General features: G+C 48.8%; 1 protein-coding gene across 1 annotated transcript in view; it reads right to left on the bottom strand.

Annotated features, from left to right (window-relative positions):
- LOC140428885 (glutamate-rich protein 6-like) overlaps positions 1 to 25,809 on the bottom strand; it is a 163,741-nt gene that overhangs the window by 50,246 nt on the left and 87,686 nt on the right. Inside the window, exons 9-12 of the mRNA XM_072515532.1 lie at positions 21,136 to 21,200; positions 17,297 to 17,442; positions 12,383 to 12,465; positions 8,979 to 9,134 (exon numbers count right to left, since the gene is read on the bottom strand). Coding sequence (XP_072371633.1) covers positions 8,979 to 9,134; positions 12,383 to 12,465; positions 17,297 to 17,442; positions 21,136 to 21,200 — 450 coding nt within the window. The remainder of the gene's footprint in view (positions 1 to 8,978; positions 9,135 to 12,382; positions 12,466 to 17,296; positions 17,443 to 21,135; positions 21,201 to 25,809) is intronic.

Raw genomic sequence — 25,809 nt, 5'->3', positions numbered from 1 at the left:
TGCACTCATCCAGTCCAAGTGGGGAGTATCCCATTACACTCTTGGCCTGTGCCCTGTGTCGTGTTGGGTGTTCCGATACACAAACGAACCAACACGGTTGTGGATGGTACAACTGTTTTATTATTCTGTACAATAATAACTATTAACTTCTGACTGTGGTTCGTACTTCACCAGTTAACCTGTGGACCCAGCCCTAGCACTATCTTTATGAGGCATTCAGCACATGGTGTATGTCTGAATGGCACGCTGTGAGCTCTGTGCTCTGAGCTGTCTCCTGTTAGAATGAGCGGGAACTGTGGTGTTCCCTGTTTTATAGTGCGTGTGCTCTCACTGGTGATTGGCTGCGATGTTGTGTGCGTTGGTTGGTCCAACTACCTGTCCATCAGTGTGTGTGAGTGATTGCACCATGATATGTTAATTTGGATATCATGACACCCTGTAGATGGTGGACAGGCTTTGGGGAGTCAGGAGGTGAGTTACTTGCCAGAATATTTCAAATCCTTTATTACATATAGAATCATAGAATTTACAGTGCAGAAGGAAGCCATTCGGCCCATTGCGTCTGCACCGGCCCTCACAAAGAGCACCCTACTGAAGCCCATGTATCTACCCTATCCCTGTAGCCCAGTAACCCCCACTTAACATTTTTTGGCCCTTTTCTTAAAGGGTTTGGCAGGGTAGACGCTGGGAAATATTTCCTCTGGCTGGTGAAATCAAGAACACAGGAACACCTTGGCATTGCCCATGAAAGGAGGGTGGAGGGAGGGTTTGAAGGGTGAGGGTGTGCACGGCAGGTAAGTAGGGATGAGCCTCTGGAGGTTGGGATGGGGTGACAGATAGGGGTCCTGGAAGGGTAGGGGCCTATAAGTGAGCATGGGGGAGCCTGAAGAGGGCCCCCCCCCAGGGACCACATAGTGGGGTGTCCTCACTTGGGAGGGGGGGTGATAATGCCCATGGGTGGATGTGGGGGGACCCACAAGCTCACTTCGAGATCGAGGCACCCTTTCAAAATAGTGGCCCGATCTCTCAGTTCAGCTCCCCAGTGCTAAAAAAGGGCAAAACAGGTGAGAAACTCCCCAGGGCCCAAAAAACTGACCAAGTGTCATTGAATAGCGGTGGGGAACTCGCTGGCAAACCTGAAAAACCCGCTACAAACGAACTTCAAAATTATTCCGGAGAATCGCGCCCAGTCTCAGAAAATGATCAGGACCGATATGAGGAGGAATTTCTTCACTCAGAGGATGACAAGTCTTTGGAATCCTCCATTCAAGAGGGCTGTGGATGCTCAGCTGTTGAGTGTGTTCAAGTTACCAAACCTGGCAGGAGGTGAAATGTCTGGCCAAGGAGCTGTAAGAGATCTGTGGCGCAGCAGGCAGTGGAAGGATGGCTGAGGGGGGAGGGCTTGTGCAAGTAGTAAAGCCCCAGATGTAACAGTTGACGGCCTTCAGCAAGGTAGATTTCCACCAGCAGATGAAGGAGATGCAGGAGGATCGCTCGAAGACCATCGAAGGGACTACGGTACCCCTGAAGGGCTCGATGGAGAGGGTGGAGAAATGTCTGGAGGCTCAGGGGTCGCGGATCCGAGAGATTGAGAGGGTGATGTGTCGGACCACAGCGATTTGGGTGGTGGCATTAGAGGCAGGCTCCTGGGTGACTTTGTAAGACGTTGAGAGCAAAGGTGGAGGAGCAGGAAAATAGATCAAGGAGGCAGAATCTGCGGATAGTGGCCCTCCCTGAAGGAGTGGAAGGTGCGAGTGCCACGACAATGGTGGGGCTGGTGGCGGAGGGGGTGTTGGATAAGGCCCCTGAAGTGGACAGAGCACACAGGTCTCTAAGGCTGAGGCCTAGAGTGGGGAAGCCACCACGGGTGGTGATTGTGAGGCTCTATAGGTTTGTGGCGAACGAGAATATTCTGCAGTGGGCCAGGGAGAAGCGCAACTGTGAATGGGAGGGGAACAAGGTCCGAATATACCAGGGACATTGGAGCTGAGCTGTCAAAACGGCATGCGGGGTTCAACAAAACCAAGGAGGTGCTGTATCAACAGCGGATCAGGTTTGGGGTGCTCTACCCGGCGATGCTTTGGGTGACATATCAAGGCCGTGAATACTATTTTGAGACCACAGGAGCAGCCAATTACTTTATCAAGGAGCATAAACTGGGGGAAGAATTGAACAGGACAATTCTGGGAGGCTGAGGTGCTGCCACTTTGAAGTAGTTGGGAATACGGGGTTGGAGAGAGTGGGGCGTTTTCTTTTCCTCTGATGTGGAGTTTTTTTTCTTCTTTTTACTCTTGGGTTGACAAAGGGAGGCAGGGGTGAAAGGTTTGTAAGGGGACGACTGTCCCCATCCCCCCTCTGGCTTCCTGGGGCTGTTTTGTTTTTCTCTGTTTGTCCTTGGAGAAGGTGACCTGTGGTTAGAGATGAGTCTTTGTTTGGGTGGGGGAGGTCAGCAGGGAGCCTTCTTCACAAAACAGAGGGTTAAGGGTAGGGAAGGGGTGGGGTTCAGTAGGTGGAGCCTTCGGACAAGAGTTGCCACGCTGACAGGCAATGCTGGTGTGGGAGAAGGCTGAGAGAGATGGCCGTAGGGAGGATTGGGGGGGGGTTGACGACGTGACGAGGCGAAGTTGGAGAACAAACATGGTCAGGGGCGGAGAAAGGGGCCATCATGGATGGGCCAGGTGCAGGGTGAAATTAACGGGGGTTGAGCCGAAAGGGGAGGAAGGCGGATGGTAAAGGGGAATGGAGGTGTAAGCCCCCGGTAAAGCTGATAACGTGGAACGTGCAAGGGCTCAATGGATCAGTGAAAGGATTGCGGGTCTTTGCACACCTGAGGAGTTTCAAAGCGGTGGTGGTCTTTCTGCAGGCGACGCACTTCTGCGTGAAGGACCAGGTTAAGGAAGGGGTGGGTTGGTCAGGTTTTGTGTATGCACCGAATTGGGATGATGTAGGTTTTATGAGGGGGTTGCTGGCAGCAAACCTGGACTTGGCCACGCACCAGTTGATTATGCGAGGAGATTTTAATTGTGTCCTAGAGCCGAGGGTAGATAGACCGAGCCTCAGGTCAATGGGTAGAATACAAATGGCAAAGGAACTGGGTGGGTTTATGGAGAAGATGGATATGGTGGACTCGTGGCGCTTCATGAACCCAGGGGGAAGGGAGTATTCCTTTTTTTCCATGTGTACAGGGTATATTCCAGGACTGACTTTTTTGTGGAGAGCCGAGAGATTTTGGCCGGGGTGGAGGGGGCAGAGTATGTGGGGATAGTAATCTCGGACCATACGCCCCATTGGCTGGAGATTTGGCTTAGATCGGGACGGGAGCTGAGGTGGAGGCTCGATTCGGGGTTGTTAGCTGACAAGAGGGCTTTGTGACAAAGTGCGGGCTGTGATTAAAGATTGTGTAGAATTGAACCAAAACGGGGAGGTCTCGGCAGCCACTTCTTGGGAAGCGTTAAAAGCGGTGGCCCAGGGGGAGATTATCTCGTTCATGGCTCATGCAGAGAAGGAAAGGAGGGAGGAATATGAATGGTTAATGAACGAGATAGTGGAGCTACATAGGGAGTACTCGAGAGTGCCCACTATGGAGGAATTGGCGAGGACGGAAAAATTATGGGGCCAATTTGATAGGCTGACAACGGGGAGGGCAGTAGAACAACTGCGTAGGGCAAGAGGGGTGCAGTACGAATACGGAGAGAAGGCAAGTCGAATATTAGCTCATCAGCTACGGAAGCAGGCTGCGTCTAGGGAAATATTGAAGATATGGACTGGGCAGGGGATGCGGTGTCGGAGCCGGGGAAGATAAATGAGGATTTAGGGATTACTATCAGGAGCTGTACAGGGAGGACACGGGGGTGAAGAGGGAAACATGGGAGGGTTTCAACAGCTGGAGGTAGAGAAGAGGTAGGCGCTAGAGCAGCCCCTGGGTTTGAGGGAGATATTGGACAGTATAAGGGGTATGAAGTCTCAGAAGGCCCCGGGGCCCGATGGTTACCCGGCGGAATTCTACAAGGAGTTTGCGACGGACCTGGCACCACATCTCTTGGGGTGTTTAATGAGGCGATGGAGACGGGGGAGTTGCCGGAAATGATGACTAAGGCAACGATCAACTAACGACGGAGGTAGAGGGGCGACCTGATAGAGGTCTGCAAAATTATGAGGGGCATAGACAGAGTGGATAGTCAGAGGCTTTTCCCCAGGGTAGAGGGGTCAATTACTAGGGGACATAGGTTTAAGGTGCGAGGGGCAAGGTTTAGAGGAGATGTACGAGGCAAGTTTTTTACACAGAGGGTAGTGGGTGCCTGGAACTCGCTGCCGGAGGAGGTGGTGGAAGCAGGGACGATAGTGACATTTAAGGGGCATCTTGACAAATACATGAATAGGATGGGAATAGAGGGATACGGACCCAGGAAGTGTAGAAGATTTTAGTTTAGACGGGCAGCCTGGTCGGCGCAGGCTTGGAGAGCTGAAGGGCCTGTTCCTGTGCAGTACTTTTCCTTGTTCTTTGATCACGTTAATACAAAAAAAGGGGAAGGACCCGTTGGAATGTGGGTTGTATACGCCCGTTTCGCTGTTAAAAACCGATGTAATAATAATAATAATCGCTTATTGTCACAAGTAGGCTTCAATGAAGTTACTGAGAAAAGCCCCCAGTCATCACATTCCGGCGCCTGTTCAGAGAGGCCAGTATGGGAATTGAATGCACGTTGCTGGCATTGTTCTGCATTACAAGCCAGCTGTTTAGCCCACTGTGTTAAACCAACCCCTAGTGAAAGTGCTGGCTGGCTAAGTTGGTGGCGGGAAGGATGGAAGGTTGTGTCCCGGGGTTGTTGCAGAGGACCAAACAGGCTTCGTAAAGGGCAAGCAGCTTTCCAATACTATAAGGAGGCTGTCAAATGTGATTACGACCCCGTCGGGAGCTCAGGTGCCGGAGGTAGTGGTGTTCATGGACACAGAGAAGGCTTTCGACCGGGTGGAGTGGAGGTACTTGGTTGAGGTCCTGGTAAGATTTGGATTTGGGCCGAAGTTTGTGGCCTGAGTGCGCCTGTTATACGTGGCACTGAGGACAAGTGTGCAGACCAATGACATGGGTTCACGGAACTTTGAACTACACAGGGGAACAAGGCAGGGGTGCTTGCTGTCACTGTTGCTGTTTGCACTGGCTATACAGCCTCTGGCAATGGCTCTTAGGGGGTCGGCAGAGTGGCAAGGGATTATGAGGGGACGAAGGGAGCATCGGGTGTCTCTCTATGCCGACGACCTACTATTGTATGTTTTGGACCCATTGCAGAGCATAGAGAGGATCATGGGCCTGTTGGGGAAGTTTGGGCGTTCTTGGGATACAAGTTAAACGTAGGGGAAAGCGAAGTGTTCCCGGTGAATGAGTTGGGTCAGTGAGCCAATTTATGGAGGATGCCATTTAAGGTGGCCAGAGATAGGTTTAGATACCTGGGGATTCAGGTAGTGAGGGAATGGGCGATTCTTCACAAATGGAATTTAACAAAACTGGTGGATCTCAAGAGGTCATATTCCAGACACACCCGATCTTTATACCAAAGGCCTTCTTTCAGAAACTAGACACAATTATTTCAGACTTTGTACGGGCAGGGAAGGTGCTGAGGGTTAAGACCCTGTTACAGAGGCAGAAAGGAGGGTTGGCATTGCTGAACCTGCTTCATTATTATTGGACGGCAAACGTGGAGGTGAGGTGATGGTGGGAAGGAGAGGAGGCAGAATGGGTTAGGATGGAGGAGGAATCATGTGAGGGGCCCAGCTTAAGGGCTATGGTGACGGCAGCATTGCCGATGGCGGCGATCAGATACTCAGGGAGTCCGGTGGTGCAGTCCATGGTGAAGATCTGGTACCAGATGAGGAGGCACTAAAGGATAGAGGGAATGTTGGTGTTAATGCCGTTGTGTGAGCAGGTGGGGCGGGGGGAGGTAGATGGCATGTATAGGAAGTGGAGAGAACTGGGGCTGGTTAACATAGAACATAGAAAATACAGCACAGAACAGGCCCTTCGGCCCACGATGTTGTGCCGAACCTTTGTCCTAGATTAATCATAGATTATCATTGAATTTACAGTGCAGAAGGAGGCCATTCGGCCCTTTGAGTCTGCACCGGCTCTTGGAAAGAGCACCCTACCCAAACTCAACACCTCCACCCAACACCAAGGGCAATTTTGGACACCAAGGGCAATTTATCATGGCCAATCCACCTAACCTGCACATCTTTGGACTGTGGGAGGAAACCGGAGCACCCGGAGGAAACCCTCGCACACACGGGGAGGATGTGCAGACTCCGCACAGACAGTGATCCAAGCCGGAATCGAACCTGGGACCCTGGAGCTGTGAAGCAATTGTGCTATCCACAATGCTACCGTGCTGCCCTTAAGAACAAATACATCTACACTATATCATTTTACCGTAATCCATGTACCTATCCAATAGCTGCTTGAAGGTCCCTAATGTTTCCGACTCAACTACTTCCACAGGCTGTGCATTCCATGCCCCCATTACTCTCTGGGTAAAGAACCTATCTCTGATATCCCTCCTATATCTTCCACCTTTCACCTTAAATTTATGTCCCCTTGTAATGGTTTGTTCCACCCGGGGAAAAAGTCTCTGACTGTCTATTCTATCTATTCCCCGATCATCTTATAAACCTCTATCAAGTCGCCCCTCATCCTTCTCCGTTCTAATGAGAAAACGCCCAGCACCCTCAACCTTTCCTCGTAAGACCTACTCTCCATTCCAGGCAACATCCTGGGAAATCTCCTTTGCACCTTTTCCAAAGCTTCCACATCCTTCCTAAAATGAGGCGACCAGAACTGTACACAGTACTCCAAATTTGAATTTGGAGGAAGTGTTTGCCAGTATAGGTGAATTGAAGAAGATGGAGCTCCAGAGAGGAAGTGAGTTTAGGGACCTGCGGGTAAGGTACTTCGCACGGAAGGTTTGGAAAGAGTTCCCCAGGTTGCCGAGGTACACCCTGCTGGAAAGACTGTTGCTTCAGTATGTGGAAGGCAGGGCAAGATCGGAGACAGGTTATACAGGTGGCTGTGAGAACAGGGAGGTAATTAGGTGGTGAAGTGGGAAGGGGGCCTGGGAGGAGAGATAAACTGGGGCTATGGAATGAGGCGCTACAAAGGGTAAATGCAACCTCTTTGTGCGCAAGGATGAGCCTGATACAGTTCAAGGTCGTACACAGGGTACAGATAATTCGGGCAAGAAAGGGTTCTTTCAGGGGGTGTCAGATGAGTGTGAGAAGTTCATAGAATTTTTATAGAATTTACAGTGCAGAAGGAGGCCATTCGGCCCATCGAGTCTGCACCGGCTCTTGGAAAGAGCACCCTACCCAAGGTCAACACCTCCACCCTATCCCCATAACCCAGTAACCCCACCCATGACTAAGGGCAATTTTCGACACTAAGGGCAATTTATCATGGCCAATCCACCTAACCTGCACATCTTTGGACTGTGGAAGGAAACCGGAGCACCCGGAGGAAACCCACGCACACACGGGGAGGATGTGCAGACTCCGCACAGAATAACCCAAGCCGGAGTCGAACCTAGGACCCTGGAGCTGTGAAGCAATTGTGCTATCCACAATGCTACCGTTCTAATAAAGTGTGGGCGGGGACCAGTGAATCATGCTCACATGTTCTGGGGCTGCAAAAAGTTGGAGAGATTCTGGATGGGAGTGTTTGCACGCTAGCAAGGATAGTCGGGCAGGAGGTGGAGCCGGACCCTTTCATGGCGATATTTGAGATATCGAAGAAGCTGGAGCTGATGTTGTGGCCTTTGCCTCTCGATTGCCCTGCGACGAATCTTATTGAAGTGGTGGTCAGCAACACCACCTGGGGTAGCGACCTGGCTGGGTGACTTATATAACTTTCTTCGGCTGGAAAAGATCAAATACGAGTTAAGGGGTTCAGTGGAGGGTTTCGAGGCAAGGTGGGGGATATTCGTGACCACGTTTGAGGATTTGTTCGTTGTGGAGGGGTGAGGGGGAGTGGGGAGGGTGAAAAAGGGGAAAGATTTGTACGAACTATATAGTCTTGTTGGGAAGTTTGTTTCATGAATTGGTTATGTGTTGTAACTGTTCATATACGTTTGGAATAAAATGCATTTTAAAAAAATCACGGGAAGCCGTTCGTTCGGGGTCCTTCCCATTAACGATATGGACATTGGCCTCAATTGGTGTTGATTGGAACCTCGCCACATCTCGGCGGGATCCGGAACTCGTCAACGGGAGTGGGCTGGTTAGATGGGAAACTGGTCGGTGCCCGTCGTGGATTCTGATTTCGGCCTCTCTCGCGATCTAAACCGCTCACACGGATCCACATTGGGCACAACATGGTGGTTAGATCGCACCCTATATGTTAATAAGCTTTGTCTTTCCACTTGGCAAGTCCCGTTTTATAATAAACTAATAGTTTTGTTCTTTATTGAAAAAAAGAGTATGTTCAAGGCAGAGATCGCTGGATATTTAGCCACTAAAGGAATATATGGGGCTAATGGGGGAAGATAGATGTCAGGCAGGATCATACTAAATGGTGGAGCAAGGTCCAAGGGTCAAATGGCCAACTCCAGTTCCTATTTCCTATGTTCCCGTGTTCAAAAGGTCAAAATTAGATGCACGTTTAAATCCCGGATGTCTGTGGGACAGGAGTAGGTGACAGAGATAGGGAAGGGCAAGGCCATGGAGGAATTTGAAAAATAGATAAGAATTTTAAAATCCAGGTATTATTAAGTAGGTGAACATTCGTCTGCCAAAGGTAGAGGCTGGAGCCAGTCTGTCTTCAACATATGTACTGGGTTTTGTTAATTAACCTAAGTGCAGACTACTTTTCCCTTCCTTGGAAAAACTAAACCGTCAAACCAGTGGGGAGTAGAGGTGTATACAGCTGGAGCATGACTGAATTTCACTGTTCTATTTTTACACACGCAGTTATCCTGGATTGCAATTGTTTCACTCACCTAATCAGACCATTCGGAAGGTAACAAGTTCCATGACCATTTGAGCGGAAGAATCCCAGAAATTTTGCATTCCAATCCATATCTTGGAAAATGAAGTACACAAACTGACCTCGGTGGAAAGCTGAAATCAGTATGGCGATGTTACCCGAGGGGTAGCTGGGCAAAGGGTTAAGGAGAATTACAGTATATGGAACGAAAACAATTATAAATAATCCTAAATTATCGATGTGCCACAAATTTCCTCCCATCAATCGCTTGCACCCCTCTCTCGATTCCTTTATTGTCTTTGGATTGCCAGACTGCTTGTCCAACATAGAGTACTGGATCAACAGAAATTTCCTCCAACTAAACATTAGGAAGACCAAAGCAGCTGTTTTTGCCACCCACCAGAAACTCCATTTCCTGGGCATTGACTCCTCCCCTCCTCCAAGGCTGAAGCAGACTGTTCACAACTGTGCTGTCATATCTGACCTCAAGCTGAGCTTCTGAGCAAGCAAGCAACAGTAAGACCACCTATTTCCATCGCTGGAACATTGCCCAATCCCACCTTGGCTCATTTCATCTGCTGCTGAAACCCTTATCCATTTTGTTCCATCTTATTACACAAAGCACTTTTCCAACACACCCATGGGCAACTTCTAGCTTCGACCCATCATAAACTTGATGTCATTCAAAACTCTGCTGCATGTGTCCTTGTTCACATCCAGTTCTGTTTCCCTATCACCCTCCTCTGCTCCCGGTAATGCCTTAATTTTAAAATTCTCATCCTTGTCTTTGAATTGCCTCACCTTCCCGACCTCCTCCTTTTGGAAAAGATACTGAGGGACAGAATATATGCACGTTTGGAGGAACATGGATTAGTTAGTGACAGGCAGCATGGTTTTGTATGGGGAAGGTCATGTCTCCCCAACTTGATTGAGTTTCTTGAAGAGGTGACAAAGAAAATTGATGAGGGAAGAGCTGTGGATGTAGTTCATATGGACTTTAGTAAGGCGTTTGACAAGGTCCCACATGGCAGACCGTACAAAAACTAAAATCACATGGGATTTGGGGTGGGCTGGCTAGATGGATACAGAACTGGCTTGGTCATAGAAGACAGGGAGTAATGGTGGAAGGGTGTTTTTCAGAATGGAGATCTGTAACTAGTGGTGTTCCGCAGGGACCTCTGGTGTTTGTAAAATATATAAATGACCTGGAGGAAAATGTGGGTGGTCTGATTAGTAAGTTTGCGGATGACACGAAGATTGGCAGAGTTGCTGATAATGTTGAGGATTGTCAGAGGATACAACAGGATATAGATAGATTGGAGACTTGGGCACAGAAATGGCGGATGGAGTTTAATCTGGACAAATGCGAGGTGATGCATTTTGAAGGATCAAATTTAGGTAGGAATTTTACTGTAAATGCAGAACCCTTAAGAACATTAACATACAAAGGGATCTAGGTATGCAGGTCCACAGTTCCCTAAAAGCGGCAACACAGGCATCCAAGGTGATAGAAAGCATAGGACATGCTTGCCTCCATCAGCCGGGGCATTGAGTACAGGAGTTGGGAAATCATGTTGCAGATATACAAAACCTTGGTTAGGCCGCATTTGGAGTATTGCCTGTAGTTCTGGTCACCACATTATCAGAAGGACGTGGAAGCTTTGGAGAGAGAGTAAAGAAGGTTCACCAGGATGTTGCCTGGTCTCGAGGGTGTTGGCTATGAGGAGAGGTTGAATAAACTAGGATTGCTTTCATTGGAATGGCGGAAGCTGAGGGGAGATCTGATAAGATCTACAAAAGTATGAGAGGCATAGACAGAGTGGATAGTCAGAGGGATTTTCCAAGTGTGGAAGTGTCAATTACAAGGGGGCACAGATTCAAGGTGAGAGGGGGAAAGTTTAAGGGAGATGTGCGGGGTAAGTTTTTCACGCAGAGTGATGGGTGCCTGGATGTGGTGGAAGCAAGCACATTATCAACATTTAAGAGGAATCTGGGTGGGTACATGAACAGGGAGGAAATAGTGGGATATGGACTGAGTAAGGGCAGAAGGTTTTTTTTAAGTTAGGGCATCATGGTTGACACAGGCTTGGCGGGTTGAAGGGCTTGTTCCTGTGCTGCACTTTTCTTTGTCCTTTGATAATCTCCTCCAGCCCTACAACCCTCCTGTGCTTCTCGAGTTTTGGTTTCTAGAGAATTCCTGATTTAATCACTACATCAATGGCATCCGTTCTTTCAGTTTCCTAAACCCCAAGTTCTGGAATTCTCTCTCTAAATCCTCCCCTCATCTCTCCTCCCCTTTCCTCCTTCAAGATGCCCCATAAGGACTACCTCTTTAATTAAGTGCTTGGTCATCTGTAGTAATACCTTCTTACATGGCTCAGTGAACATGTTTCTTTGACTGTGCTTCTGTGAAGTGCCTTGGGTGACTTCACTGTGTTAAAGGTGCTATATAAATGCAAGTTATTGTTGGTCAGTGATGGGAAAGACCTTCCTTTGGCCACCTTCCGGAAACTTTGAGGCAGGATATTCTGGATGGCACCTGCAAGCTCACAAAATAATGATATTTTGCAAATAAGCCCATGAGGAAATCCAACCCATCACTGGAGTTGCCAGCACTTACAGATTACCTTGGAGTCTCCACGAGCTAATCTCTTTGACACTGCTATAGATAACCCCGGGAGCAAAAAAATATACTTTAAAAATGTTTTTCTTTTCACAACTTTGTCTCTCAGATATAAAAATATTGTAGATAGCAAGGGGGGAGGGTGCTTAATGAAATAAGCAGGAAGAAGTCCAACCACAGTTGGTAACCCCACCAATCATTCATGGCAGCAAATATCTTATTTAGCAATTGCTCATTTGCTATATGTGAGAGATGCGAGAGTCGGAAATCCCTCACCAATACAATTAAGGAAAGAAAGACTTGCATTCATATAGCACCTTTCATCCCACGAAGTGTAATGTAGGAAACACAGCAGCCAACTTGTATTCAGCAAGATCTCTCAAACAGCAATGTGAGTGTGACCAGATACCCTGTTATTGTGAAGTTGATGGAGGGGCAAATATTAATCAGGACACCGACAATAACTTCCCTGCTCTTCTTCAAAACAGTGTCATGGTATATTTTATGTGCACTTCAGAGAACATTCGGTGTTTTTATTAATGTTAATCCAAAAGATGGTACCTCCTTCGGCACAGCACTCCCTCAGTACCTGGGGTATCAGCCTAGATTTATTCTCAAGTTTCTGGAGTGGGACTTGAACCCATGACCTTCTGACACCAAAACAAAAGCTTCATCAACTGAGCCATGCAGAAGAGCTGCCCTGCAAATTATGGGCTGTCTCTATTTACCAAGTGCAAGGGGACATGAAACAACATTTCTTTGGCATGTTAACAGCTGAGAGAATTATTGGATACAAAACATTACCAGTTCCATCTGGGAACCTAGTGAGAAACTTTTGACCATCAGAGTAATATTTCTCCACGATTCCAAGGGGTCGCTGTGAAAAACAAATACAAAAGCCATACTATTATGATTTTTTTGCTGTCTCGAGCTTACATTACCCAAAAGGCGAGTGAGGGGGGAAAACATTAGAAACTGACAAAAGTAGTAGAAATCAAATCCAGGCTCTCACTCTCTAAAATAAGCGAAAAATATCAAGTGCTACTTTTCCCAGTTCATTTTCTCCTCAATACATAGTGCCTTTGCTGTTCGTGAGCATGCAGAAACTAGTCCTCATCCGTGAGCACGAGACACCAAGGTTACAGGCTAATCAAATGGAAGAGACATCACCTCCCTTGGCTTTCGTACACTTGCACTTTCCAGCAGCAGCCACTAGATGGTGATCAGGAGCAGGAGGTCTGGCCAATCTCCCTCACTTCGCCAGCCCCCAGCAGTTTGGTTTGTTATTTGGGAAACACTTTGCCATTTTATCTCTCTCTCTCTCTCTCCATAACCATTCTTGCCCCAGGGGCGGGCTGAGTGTTTGCATCTTGTATTTTCTTTTCCAATTACACCTTACTGGGTGTTAAAAATCGAACTTGGGTTCTTGGTGCGTAGACACAGTCCAATTTATTCATTCAGTGCAGTTCCTTCGAGTAGAGTAGGATTCCTGCTGTCCGAGATGCACTGCAATAAAGTGGCTCCAGACCAAATTCAAAGTCTGTCTCAGGAATCTCACTCAGGTACACCACGCGACTATCTCAGATTGCACTAGCGGTTGCATTCCATAGGCCATAGTGGGAAAGACAGAGCAGCTGATTTGTCAGCAAGTTGTACAGTGGTCAAAAACTTAAGAAGTAATGGGGGACTTTAGTTATGCATGTAGACTGCAATAGTTATAGTTAGCAGGTAGATAGTTTCCGAAGTGTGTAATCTGGAGAATGCTATGAATCTGGCCCAATGAGGAAAAGCGCATTACTGGTTTTGGGAATGAGGTGGATTGAGTAGGTCTGGTGGCAATAGGGGAACATTTCGGTGTTCAGTGACCATAGTATCCTTAGTAATGGCTTTGCTTCTGGAAAAGATTCGAAACAAACGTGTTGGACTTTAACCTGGTGTTGTAAAACTTCTTACTGTTCTGGAAAAGGACAAGGAGCAAGCTAGAGCAAGAAAAAATAATTGGTGCAGGGTCACTTTCAGCAGGGCGAGGCCCCAGGTATATCGGAATGTAACTGAGCATTGGCTGGCTTTCAAGACCAGGTGGTTCTAGTACAGTTGAGGTGTATTCCATAAGGGAGGGAAAGGTAGGGCAAACATATCCAGAGCTTCCTGGATGACAAGGAGAGGTAGTGAGCAGCAAATGTGTGCATATGCAGATGTCAGGTTGATAAAACAGGCTGAATATAGAAAGTTCAGAGGGGCAGTGAAAAAGGAAATGAAAGAGAAAGAGAAGGGACTAGCAATAAATGTAAAAGTCTTTGATAGATATAAAAAGAGTAAAAAGCTGGCAAGAGGAGGGGTGGAACAGGTTAGGGACCAAATAGGAGATCTACGCCTAGAGGCAGCGGATAGAGCTGACTACTAAATGTATACTTCATATCTATCTTTAGCAAGGAAGATTCTGCCAGAGCCATATTGAAAGAGGAGGTAATGGAGATACTGGATGGGTTGAAAATCAATAGAGCGTTATTAGATAAACATGTGCCTGAGTGAAGGTTGGAACTGGGGCTACAGGTGCCGCCCCTTCTTGGCTCGCTGGAGCATCGTTCACTTGCTCTTCGTCACTTGAGATTAAGATGTTCTCTGCTTGTGATGATCCAGACTTTGGGTCATCTTGGTCAAATCCAAGAATGTGAATTTGATATAAAATTGCACTTAAAGACGACAAGTCATCAGGACCAGATGGAATGCATCTGAGGATGGTGAGGGAGCCACAATTTTCCAATCTTCCTGACGTATGGGGTAGGTGTGCCACAGGACTCGAGAACTGCAAATGTTGCATAGTCGTTCAAAAAAGGGAGCAGGGATAAACCAGTAAACTGCATGTCAGTTTCTTTGACCTGTGTTTGGAAAGCTTTTAGATATTACAAAGGGACAAAATTAACATGTTACTTAGACCAGGGGTTTTCAAACTAGGGTCAGGACCCGCAGATAGGTGTCGGGAGGGTCGTGGAGCGATCAGTTGTGGCGTTCCCGATCGCGGGAAGAAGTTCCCAATTGCAGTCCCCAATTGGTTGCAGTGTTTGAGCGTGCGGGCGGCATGAGGCTAGGCTGTGTGCTGCTCACCGCGCGCAGAGTGTTGGGGGGGGGGGAGGATGGGTTGACGGATATCCATGTGGATGCGATGCTAACAATGGTGGCCCCAGCTTGGAGCCCCGCTCTGGTGCTCGTCCTTTGCGCGCTGCTCGGCTCGTCCTCTGCTACCGATCGGCAGTATGCAGCCTGCGGTTACTTGGTCAATCCGTTCAACGGCCAGCACAACATCTGTTGGCACTCCCACGATGGTAAGTACTGGTCGGCAAGTGGTGTGTGACTGGGGTGGTACAGTGAGAGGAAGCCAGGCTAGGTTTCTAGGAATACTGATTAAACAAGGCCAGTCAAGGGGGCTGACATATGTGAACATTGGAAGAAACCTACAGTCATCACTTTGTGTCAACACTCTCTGGAAACCAGGAAGTCAAAGCTTTTGGTGAGAATGGAACAGGAGGTGACTTGGATGTTTGGATAATGCAATGCAGTGGAACCAGTAATAAATAGTGTGGCATGATGTGGGTTTGACAAGTTACTTCATCCCCTCTAAAGTCGTAGTTTGTAAAGTAAGAACAAGATTGTACTTTTTTTATAATTGGTTACATTTCTAAAGAAATGGGAATATATTTAAAACAAAGTTTGTGTCGAAATGTAAGGCTGTACACGTTCAACTGAAGTTCATTTAATTTTTAGCAGTAAAAAGTCATAAATTTTCACACGACACAAGACACATTTCAGTGTGGCGGTCTGATTGAAGCCCTTCTTTCTGGGTACACGTACTAACTATATTACGTTCACATGCTTCGCCATTTTTAATTGAACAATACCGTTCAAAGTATTTTAATGCTTCATCATAACTTCTGTTCTGCTCTTCGGCGTGACAGGCAAAGGTATTATATAGTTCTGCTGCCTGAAGACCTACCGCTGCTAACAGCAATGCAAGATGCCTGTCTTCAGGCTGTTCTAGAGCTAAAAGGTAGAGTCGGAATTGCTGCTTAAAGAAGTGCCAATTTTTTTCTACGTTAACCATGAACCAGAGGTGGAGGGGTCCCCTTATTACGTCCAACCTCTTTTAGCGCATTGAGTCGCCTCAGGCTGCAGTTCACCAGATCAGCCTCAGCCGAATGCCTAACGTCATCACTGCCGTCGTTATTTTTAAATCTTCAGCACTCGTGGTACCATGCTGTGTTTGGTGTTCTATGCCATGCTAAGGGATCCACCAAACAAGGAGACTTGTCGGAATCAGGATCTTTACTGAATCACCCATTGTAAGATAGCGATCTGTTAAGTGCAAGTTATCATGAAGTTCCTTTGTACTCCTCTGGAACTATACTTAGCACGACTGTTCACCTGTATATCTTACTACCATCTCATAACCATCTGGTGATGGCCAGATGTGTCTCTCTTGAGATGGGAGTCCATCGTCACATGACCATAGTCTTGAGACCGCATGGTGCATCTGCACCGCCAGCTGCTGGTTGGAGGTTGCACAGCATCCATCTAGATATTGCTTACAGGCATATCACCACATTCACATTGTGCAATGGAATTCTGTGTGATGAAATTCTGACCATCCCAATTGCTTTTCTGGATTTATTTACAGCCCCCCGCCCTCCCATCACCATCTGAAAAGCAACGTCTCTAACAGGCTGTCTGCAGATGCCCTTAGGTGCTGGTTCAATTTTTAAAAAATTAATTGTTGAAGATTGAGTGCAGTCTCACGGCGCCGACGTCCCAGGTTCGATCCCGGCTCTGGGTCACTGTCCGTGTGGAGTTTGCACATTCTCCCCGTGTTTGTGTGGGTTTCGCCCCCACAACTCAAAGATGTGCAAGGTAGGTGGATTGAACATGCTAAATTGCCCCTTAATTGGAAAAAATGAATTGGGTACGCTAAATTTTAAAAAAATAAGAAAATTTAGAGTACCCAATTATTTTTTTCCAATTAAGGGGCAATTTGGCCCGGTCATTTCACCTACCCTGCACATCTTTTTGGGTTGTGGGGTAAGACCCATGCAGAAATGGGGAGAATGTGCAAACTCCACATGGGCAGTGGCCCGGGTCTGGGATCGAACCGGGTCCTTGGCACCGTGAGGCACTAGTGCTAACCACTGTGCCACCGTGCTGTCCTGGGTTCCATTATAATGAGGTCCAGAGCTCACCTTTAGGTATGACTCAGGCCCATACTTCAGGTGAAAAGACTGTTCCCTGCATCCCCATATGCCTGAATTTGGGCAGGGAAGGGTTGTTAAGCTGCTGCAATCTGGGGCGAAATTCTCCCCAAACGGCGCGATGTCCGCCGACTGGTGCCTAAAACGGCGCCAATCAGACGGGCATCGCGCCGCTCTGCATCTTTGGGGGCCAAGCCCCAACATTGAGGGGCTAGGCCGGCGCCGGTGGAATTTCCGCCCCGCCAGCTGGCGGAAACGGCCTTTGTTGCCCCCCCCCAGCTGGCGCGGAAATGACATGCCCGCGGGGGGTTGGAGAATGACGCCCCAGGTCCCTCAAGAGCGGGTGGTGTTTGAATCCACATCCTTCTTAGAGACGACAATGGTACCCCCAGTTCAACCAACTGGGATATAGGAGCTGGGAGCATCAATGGTTTTCAATTTGAATGAAGTGGTTAGAGAAACCTGCCTCACCTTGGGTTCTTTGTAGGATTCCGCACTGGGAATGAAAATTGAGAGATCTTCAGATTTCACAAAGACAGGCAATGATGGTCTTAACGTCCAACCTTGTTTCCTACAGTATTCCGATGACAGTCTGTATGAGATGGTCTTTAAGTGAGCTGAAATAAACACAAAATTAATGACAAAAACAAATTACTACAGCTGCTGGAATCGGAAACAAAACAGAAAATACTCGACAATCTCAGCAGGTCTGACAGCATCTGTGGAAAGAGAAGGGAGTTAATGTTTCAAGTCTGGATGACTCTCTATCAAAGCAGAATGAACGAATGGGCCAAAGCCGAGGCTGAGGCAAGCTGGATTAAAAAATATAATGTCCAGAATTTTATGTTGTTTGGGTGGGCGCTCGACCTGGAAATGGGTGGAATTGGGCGAGAAGACATCGGGCATGTATCCACACATCATTGCGTCTAGGTCATCATTGTGCTGCACACTATTTGGGTCAGAAGGTGTGTGCAAAAGTTGGATGTGCGTCCGCCAATGGGCAATTTAGCCCATTGGGGCGTCAATTAAACCTAATTTTACATTGTCCCGTCTGCTTTTCCAGTTGGTGGGTGAGCATTTTGGCAAAGGAAAAATATCTGGCACAAATGCGTGAAATGGAAAGTCTAATTTTGTCATCACAGAATCTTTTTTTGGCCCAAGTTGCTGACATGAGTGTTTTGTTGTGCTCTTGACGTAGCATAAGTTGCTTCCTTGATGTGCACTCTGACAAAGGAAGGTTCAGACTTGGAGATAGCTTTAACACGTTTATTAAACTGTTAACAATTCTCCTACTTGGATTCGACTCTCCTGTTAATCTTGCTATAGCTACTCAGACTAACTAACCAGTCTGCTACAATCCACGTGGTGGGAGTGATGTTCAATCAATCCTGTGTCTGTACTCACTAAGTGTCTCCACTGGAAAGAGACTGAGCATGTGTGCTGTGTCCTTTTATATGGGTTGGTGTAATGCCCCCCTGTGGTAGTGTCACGTCTGGATGTGTCTTGAATGCCCATTGGTCGTGTCCTATCTTACTGACCTATTGGTTGAATGTCTGGTGTGCCATGATGTCTCTGGTGCTCCCTCTAGTGTCTATCTAGTCTAAGTGTATTTACATGAGCCCCTTGTGTATTTACAGTGATGCATATCACCACAATGAGAACTTCAGTTGGTACGGTACCATGTGTCGTCCAGCTCATCGCCGAGTAATAGGCTGGTTCACTCATGGGTTCAGATCCGTTTGGTGTTCCAATATTACACACGGTTACATTGGATATATGGCACTGAAACTGGCCATTTGGCGCAACCAGTCTACAGTGGCACTCATGCTTCATTAGCGTCTGTTCCTGCCTGTCCCTCATCTAAATCTAAAATCAATCATTGGAACCCTTCTCTCTCATTTGCTTAAACATTATTACTTCAACCACCCCCTGTGGTAGTGAGTTCCACAATCTCACCACTCTTTGGGTGAAGAGATTTCTTCTGAATTCCCGATTGGATTTCTAGCTGACAACCTCTTATTGACGGCCTCTAGTTGTGTCCTTCCCCATGAGAGGAAACATTCTCTCAGTATCCACGCTCTGAGAATTTTAAACACCTCTATTGGATAACCCCTCAGCCTCTTCTTTTGAGGAAATGGGACCCAGCCTGTCAATCCTTTCCTGATGCGTACACCCACACATTACTGATATCTTCTTCTGCACCTCTATGTCCTCTTCATAACATGGTGAACAGAATTGCATAGGATTACATGGGAAATATGCTCTAACTTTAACTGTGCTCTAACCAAGGCTCAACACAGCTTTAGCATAACTTGCCTACTTTTAAATTCTATCCCTCTAGGAATAAAGCCTTGTGCTCGCTATGCTTTATTTACGGCCTTGCTAATCTGAAGAGCATGGCAATTAATTTCCTGGTCCTGAATTCAGCCCAGTTGAGGGAGGGCACGGATGAGGGATTGTGGTGTGAGGTGCTCCGGAGGATAAATGCCTCAACCTCATGCGCAAGGTTGGGACTGATACTGTTGAAGGTGGTGTACAGGGCACACTGCACGAGGATAAGGATGAGCTGACTCTTTGAGGGGATGGAGGATGTTTGTGAACGTTGTGGGAGGAGCCCGCAAATCACGTTCACATGTTGTGGTCCTGTCCAAAACTGGAGGGACGGCTTCAGGGTAATCTCGAGGGTGGTGCTCGTGAGGCTCGAACCAGGGCCCCTAGAAGCCACATTCAGGGTTTCAGACCAACCGGGGTTGGAAGCGGATGCGGAGGCAGATGTCTTAGCCTTCGCCTCGCTGATCGCCCGAAGGCGGGTCCTGTTGGGATGAAGGTCAGCTTCTCCGCCGTGTGCCTTGGCGTGGCAGGGGGAAACCCACTCGAGTTTTTAATTGGTTTCTCGCCACGCTACGGCAAGATTCCAATTTCAATGATGGGAGTAGGCCACTTAAATCGCAAACTGTTTGGCACCTGGCATTGTTCCTGTTTTTGGCCTCTCCCTCTATTCACTGGCCTCGTTACGCTTGAGCGCGAGTGTAACGAGGCAGGAAGATGGCGTCCAAAGTGTCATTTTGGGCGGGTTTGATGGGGTGTTTGTCACCAGCTTTTTGGGTGAGATCCAAACTGCTTTTCAGCCACACTTGGGTCATTTTTCTGGGCCTTTGGGAGTTTCTCTCCAGTCAAGATCGCACTTAGAAATGTTTTCAACACTGGGGAGCTGAATTTGTCAGAGAGACCAGCTCCTTCTTGAAAGGATGCCCCAATCTTTAAGTGAATTTGAGGGTCCCCCATGCCTCTCATCCATGTGCAATGTCACACCCTGCACACATGGGCATAACCCCCACCCCCCTATATGAGGATATTCCACTATCGGGTTGCTGAGGGCCACCTATCTTTTCAGGCCTCCCCATCCCCCTGTTTGGGCCCCCTGCCCCTTCAGGAATCCCCAACCTTCACTCCCCAACCTTTATTAGGCCCCTTCAAAACTGCCCTTCACCTCCCCACCCTTCATATCCCCCTTTCATTGGCATGGTCCCTCTCAGGCCACGATTCCTGGCAGTGCCACCATGGCTACCTGGCAGTGCCCCTGCCAGCCTTGCAGTGCCACTCGGGCAGTGCCAAGCTGGAGGTGCCAAGGTGCCTGGGTGCCAAAGGGAGAGCAAAGTGGCCACCCCTGACCTGTTCCTGACCACCCAGGGGTCTCCAAAGGCCTGGGAGACTGTCCAGGTGCCGTAATGCCTGGTCCACATTTGTGTGGATCAATACTAAATGGCACCTGGTCCAGGCCTCGCTGATGAGGCTGTTAGTTCCCGGGCCCTGGGAAAATATGGCGCAAGCGTATTTAAATGAGCTGTACAGCTCACTTATATATGTCGATCTGGATCTTTCCATCTTACAAGATTCGGATGAATCTTCGTGAGATGTCTCAAGGGTTGAGAAATCTTGCAAGATTAGTCGGCCTCGTCGCACCACCAGGTTGGGCGCAATAAGACTGGGTAGGCCTGAAAAGGAAAGGGGCTCAAAACTCCAGCTGGGGCTTAACCAACATGTTATAAAGGTTTAGCTTAACTTCCGTGCTTTTGAGTTGATGAACTTTGCTGTTCTCTGAGCAAGTGTGACCACACTGGGTCGGCACCCCACTTTGTCTGAAGGGGCAGTAAGCATCCTGTTTTGAACAGGTTTGGTCGCAATCTCAAACAGATGGTTGTTAGGTCAACTCAGTAAGTGTCCGCATCCCCACCCTCCCCACCAATATCAGAGCTCATCATCTTTTCTTGCCGGATATCTCTTAATTAAATATATTAAATATTACCTACTGAAAGTGACTTTGTCTCCATATACCACATAGCTCATGTACATCAACACTTCTGTATTTCTTATCCTGCAAAGAATTGATAGAAGGTACAACAAATTACTGACTGTGAAAGAAAAACCTTCAAATACCTTGATAAAAGGTAGGGGCTGGGATTCTCCGCCCGGGGGTTTCCCGACGGCGTGGGGCTGCCCCACATTGGGAAACCCCATTGACCGGCCGGCATAACGGAGAATCCCACTGGCCGGTCGAGACAGAAATGTGGCGTGGCGGGGCAGAGAATTCCGCCCAGGGAGTCCACTAAAGATAACTCAACCTGCCAGCAGAGGGCTGTTTCTTATTGATTACTGCACCACGCATTTTCTTGCGTTAAGTGATGAAAATTCAGAGAAAGGTTAGTACAGAATCAATGTTTTACCTTCAAAGCTAATACCACACCCCAATATATTGGTCTTGGAGGAGGTGATGCTGCTCGAAGGGCTAAAATATGAAAACAGTTTGCACAGACTAGACCTGTATTCTCCCGAGTTTAGGAGATTAAGGAATCACCCAATTGAGGTGTTCAAGGTGATTAAAGGTGTTGATAATGTAGATAGACAGAATCATTGGCAATCTAGTTGTGCGAGACCCCTTAGGGATGAGCAACCATAATATGATAGAGAGTGAAGTAGTTGATTCTGAGACTCGGGTCCTGAATCGTATCAAGGAAACTACATTTATATGAGGCTTGAGTTGGCTATGACGATTGAGGAACGTTACTTAAAAGGATGCAATGACAAACACCCAAGTAGCAGTGCATGGGGAATCTGCAACAATTGTTTATTCCTGTCTGACACAAAAATAGAAGGGGAAAGATGGGCAATCTGTGGCCTACAAGGAAAATTGGAGATAGCGTTCGATGCAAGGAAGATGCATACAAATTAGCCAAGAAAAACAACAGGTCTGAGGATTGGGAGCAGTTTAGAATTCAGCAAAGAAGGACTAAAGGATTGATTAAGAAAGGGAAAACAGAGGGCAGCACGGTGATGCAGTGGTTAGCACTGCTGCCTCACAGCACCGAGGTTCCAGGTTCGATCCCGGCTGTGGGTCACTGTCCATGTGGAGTTTGCACATTCTCCCGTGTTAGCCTGGGTCTCATCCCATAACCCAAAGATGAGCAGGGTAGGTGGATTGGCCCTTAATTGGGAAAAAAATGAATTGGGTACTGTAGCGCACAATGACTTACGAGAGAGACGAGAAGAGATGAAGTCGATGAGGCTTTATTGAGTGAGACTTGTCCCCAGCTGTTCAGCAACAGAATGGAGCGGCGGGGAGAAGCTCGGGTTCTTATACTCCGCCTTCAGGGCGGAGCCAGGAGTCAACAGCCAACCAGGACCCGGGATCTGTCAGCCAATAGCATCACGGCTTCACAGTCCCACATGACCCCTAATACATACTACCACATTCACCCCTTGTTAAAAATGAACCCGGCGGGGTGGTGGTTCGCATGGTGGTAGGGGTTTACAAGGCTGGTCCTGGGAGGAAAATTTCGGGCATGTCATTACAGTTTTCGCCCTACACTGGGCTATGTACAAGGTTTGTGAAACTATTTACAATATTAGTAAGAGAAAAAAATGTTTTGTTACAGTCCAACAACATTCTTGGTGTCACGCCGATGCCACGAGTCGAGCGGGCGGTCTGATCTTCCCCGTCGATCGCCTCAGCCCCGGTGGTGGTGCAGGTGCTTGTTCCGGCGTTGTCGTCTCCGGGAGCGTTTCGGTGTTTGTTCCTGTTTCACTCCTGGGCGGACACGGGAGGAGGACCGATCCTCCCGGGAAGGGGGTGGTCGCGGGGTGCGCCGGTGGCAGGGAGGGGATGATCGGTGTCGGGGGGGGGGTGTGTTGCCGGCGGGCGCCAGGTCTCGCAGGGAGACCGTGTCCTGTCGGCCATCGGGGTACGCCACGTAGGCGTACTGCGGGTTCGCGTGGAGGAGGTGAACCCTCTCGACCAACGGGTCCGACTTGTGCGCCCGCACATGTTTCCGGAGCAAGATGGGTCCTGGGGCCGCCAGCCAGGTTGGCAGCGACGTTCCGGAGGAGGACTTCCTGGGGAAGACAAGGAGGCGCTCATGAGGCGTTTGGTTAGTGGTGGTACACAGCAGCGACCGGATGGAGTGGAGAGCGTCCGGGAGGACCTCCTGCCACCGGGAAACTGGGAGATCCCTGGACCGTAGGGCCAGTAGGACGGTCTTCCAGACCGTGCCGTTCTCCCTCTCTACTTGCTCGTTCCCCCGGGGGTTGTAGCTGGTCGTCCTGCTCGAGGCTATGCCCTTGCTGAGCAGGAACTGGCGCAGCTCGTCACTCATGAAGGAGGACCCCCTGTCGCTATGGATATATGCGGGGCAACCGAACAGTGTGAATATGGTGCCAAGGGCTTTAATGACTGTGGCCGCTGTCATGTCGGGGCAGGGGATGGCGAAGGGGAAACGGGAGTACTCGTCCACCACGTTCAGGAAGTATGTGTTGCGGTCGGTGGAGGGGAGGGGCCCTTTGAAATCCAGACTGAGGCGTTCAAAGGGGCGGGAAGCCTTGATCAGGTGCGCTCTATCCGGCCTGAAAAAGTGCGGTTTGCACTCCGCGCAGATGTGGCAGTTCCTGGTGACTGTACGGACCTCCTCCACAGAGTAGGGGAGGTTGCGGGACTTTATAAAATGGTAGAACCGAGTGACCCCCGGGTGGCAGAGGTCCTCGTGGGGGGTTTGGAGACGGTCTATTTGTGCGTTGGCACATGTGCCGCGGGATAGGGCATCGGGCGGCTCGTTCAGCTTTCCGGGACGGTACAAGATCTCGTAGTTGAAGGTGGAGAGCTCGATCCTCCACCTTAAGATCTTGTCATTTTTAATTTTGCCCCGCTGTGCATTATTGAACATGAAGGCTACCGACCGTTGGTCGGTGAGGAGAGTGAATCTCCTGCCGGCCAGGTAATGCCTCCAATGTCGCACAGCTTCCACTATGGCTTGGGCTCCCTTTTCCACTGAGGAGTGGCGGATTTCTGAGGCATGGAGGGTTCGGGAGAAAAAGGCCACGGGTGTGCCCGCTTGGTTAAGGGTGGCCGCCAGAGCTACGTCGGATGCGTCGCTCTCGACCTGGAAGGGGAGGGACTCGTCGATGGCGCGCATCGTGGCCTTTGCGATATCCGCTTTGATGCGGCTGAAGGCCTGGCGAGCCTCTGTCGACAGGGGGAAGGTAGTGGTCTGTATTAGCGGGAGGGCCTTGTCTGCATACTGGGGGACCCACTGGGCGTAATATGAAAAGAACCCCAGGCAACGTTTCAGGGCTTTGGAGCAGTGGGGGAGGGGAAATTCCATGAGGGGGCGCATGCGTTCGGGGTCGGGGCCTATTATCCCATTGCGCACTACGTATCCCAGGATGGCCAACCGGTTTGTGCTAAAGTCGCACTTTTCCTCGTTGTATGTGAGGTTCAAGGCGTTAGCGGTCTGGAGGAATTTTTGGAGGTTGGCGTCGTGGTCCTGCTGATCGTGGCCGCAGATGGTTACGTTATTGAGATACGGGAACGTGGCCTGCAACCCGTGCTGGTCAACCATTCGGTCCATCTCCCGTTGGAAGACCGAGACCCCGTTCGTGACACCAAATGGGACCCTTAGGAAGTGGTATAGACGCCCGTCTGCCTCGAAGGCTGTGTACTTGCGGTCACCTGGGCGGATGGGGAGCTGGTGGTAGGCGGACTTGAGGTCCACGGTGGAGAAAACCTTATACTGGGCAATCCGATTTACCATGTCGGATATGCGGGGGAGAGGGTACGCATCTAGCTGTGTGTACCTGTTGATGGTCTGGCTATAGTCTATGACCATCCTTTGCTTCTCCCCGGTCTTTACTACTACCACCTGGGCTCTCCAGGGACTATTGCTGGCCTGGATTATGCCTTCCTTCAGCAACCGCTGGACTTCAGACCGAATAAATATCCAGTCCTGGGCGCTGTACCGTCTGCTCCTAGTGGCGACGGGTTTGCAATCCGGGGTGAGGTTTGCAAACAAGGACGGCGGTTCAACCTTGAGGGTTGCGAGGCCGCAGATAGTGAGTGGGGGTATTGGGCCGCCGAATTGAAATGTTAGGCTCTGTTGCTGAACTGCTGGGGACAAGTCTCGCTCAATAAATTGTAGCGCACAATGACTTACGAGAGAGACGAGTAGAGATGAAGTCGATGAGGCTTTATTGAGCGAGACTTGTCCCCAGCAGTTCAGCAACAGAATGGAGTGGCGGGGAGAAGCTCGGGTTCTTATACTCCGCCTTCAGGGCGGAGCCAGGAGTCAACAGCCAACCAGGACCCGGGATCTGTCAGCCAATAGCATCACGGCTTCACAGTCCCACATGACCCCTAATACATACTACCACAGGTACTCTATATTTATTTTTGAAAAAAGAAGGGGGAAAATAGAGGACGAGAGTAAGCTCACAGGAAATATAAAAACTGACTGTAAAAGTTTCTAGGTACATGAAGAGAAAAAGACTGGTGACGACAAATGTAGGTTCCTTTCAGTGAGAAACAGGGGAATGTATTAGGGGACAAAGGAATGGTTGAGCAACTAAATATATACTTGGTTCTGTCTTCACAGATAAGATACCAGAAATGTTGGGTAACATGGGGTTTAGTGAGAGGGAAGAACTGAAGGAGATCAATG

This window comes from Scyliorhinus torazame, chromosome 8 (genome assembly GCF_047496885.1).
Source record: "Scyliorhinus torazame isolate Kashiwa2021f chromosome 8, sScyTor2.1, whole genome shotgun sequence".
In the NCBI taxonomy this organism is placed as follows: Eukaryota; Metazoa; Chordata; class Chondrichthyes; order Carcharhiniformes; family Scyliorhinidae; genus Scyliorhinus; species Scyliorhinus torazame.
The sequence above is the reverse complement of the archived record's forward strand: the minus strand, read 5'-3'. Positions and strand labels throughout refer to the sequence as shown.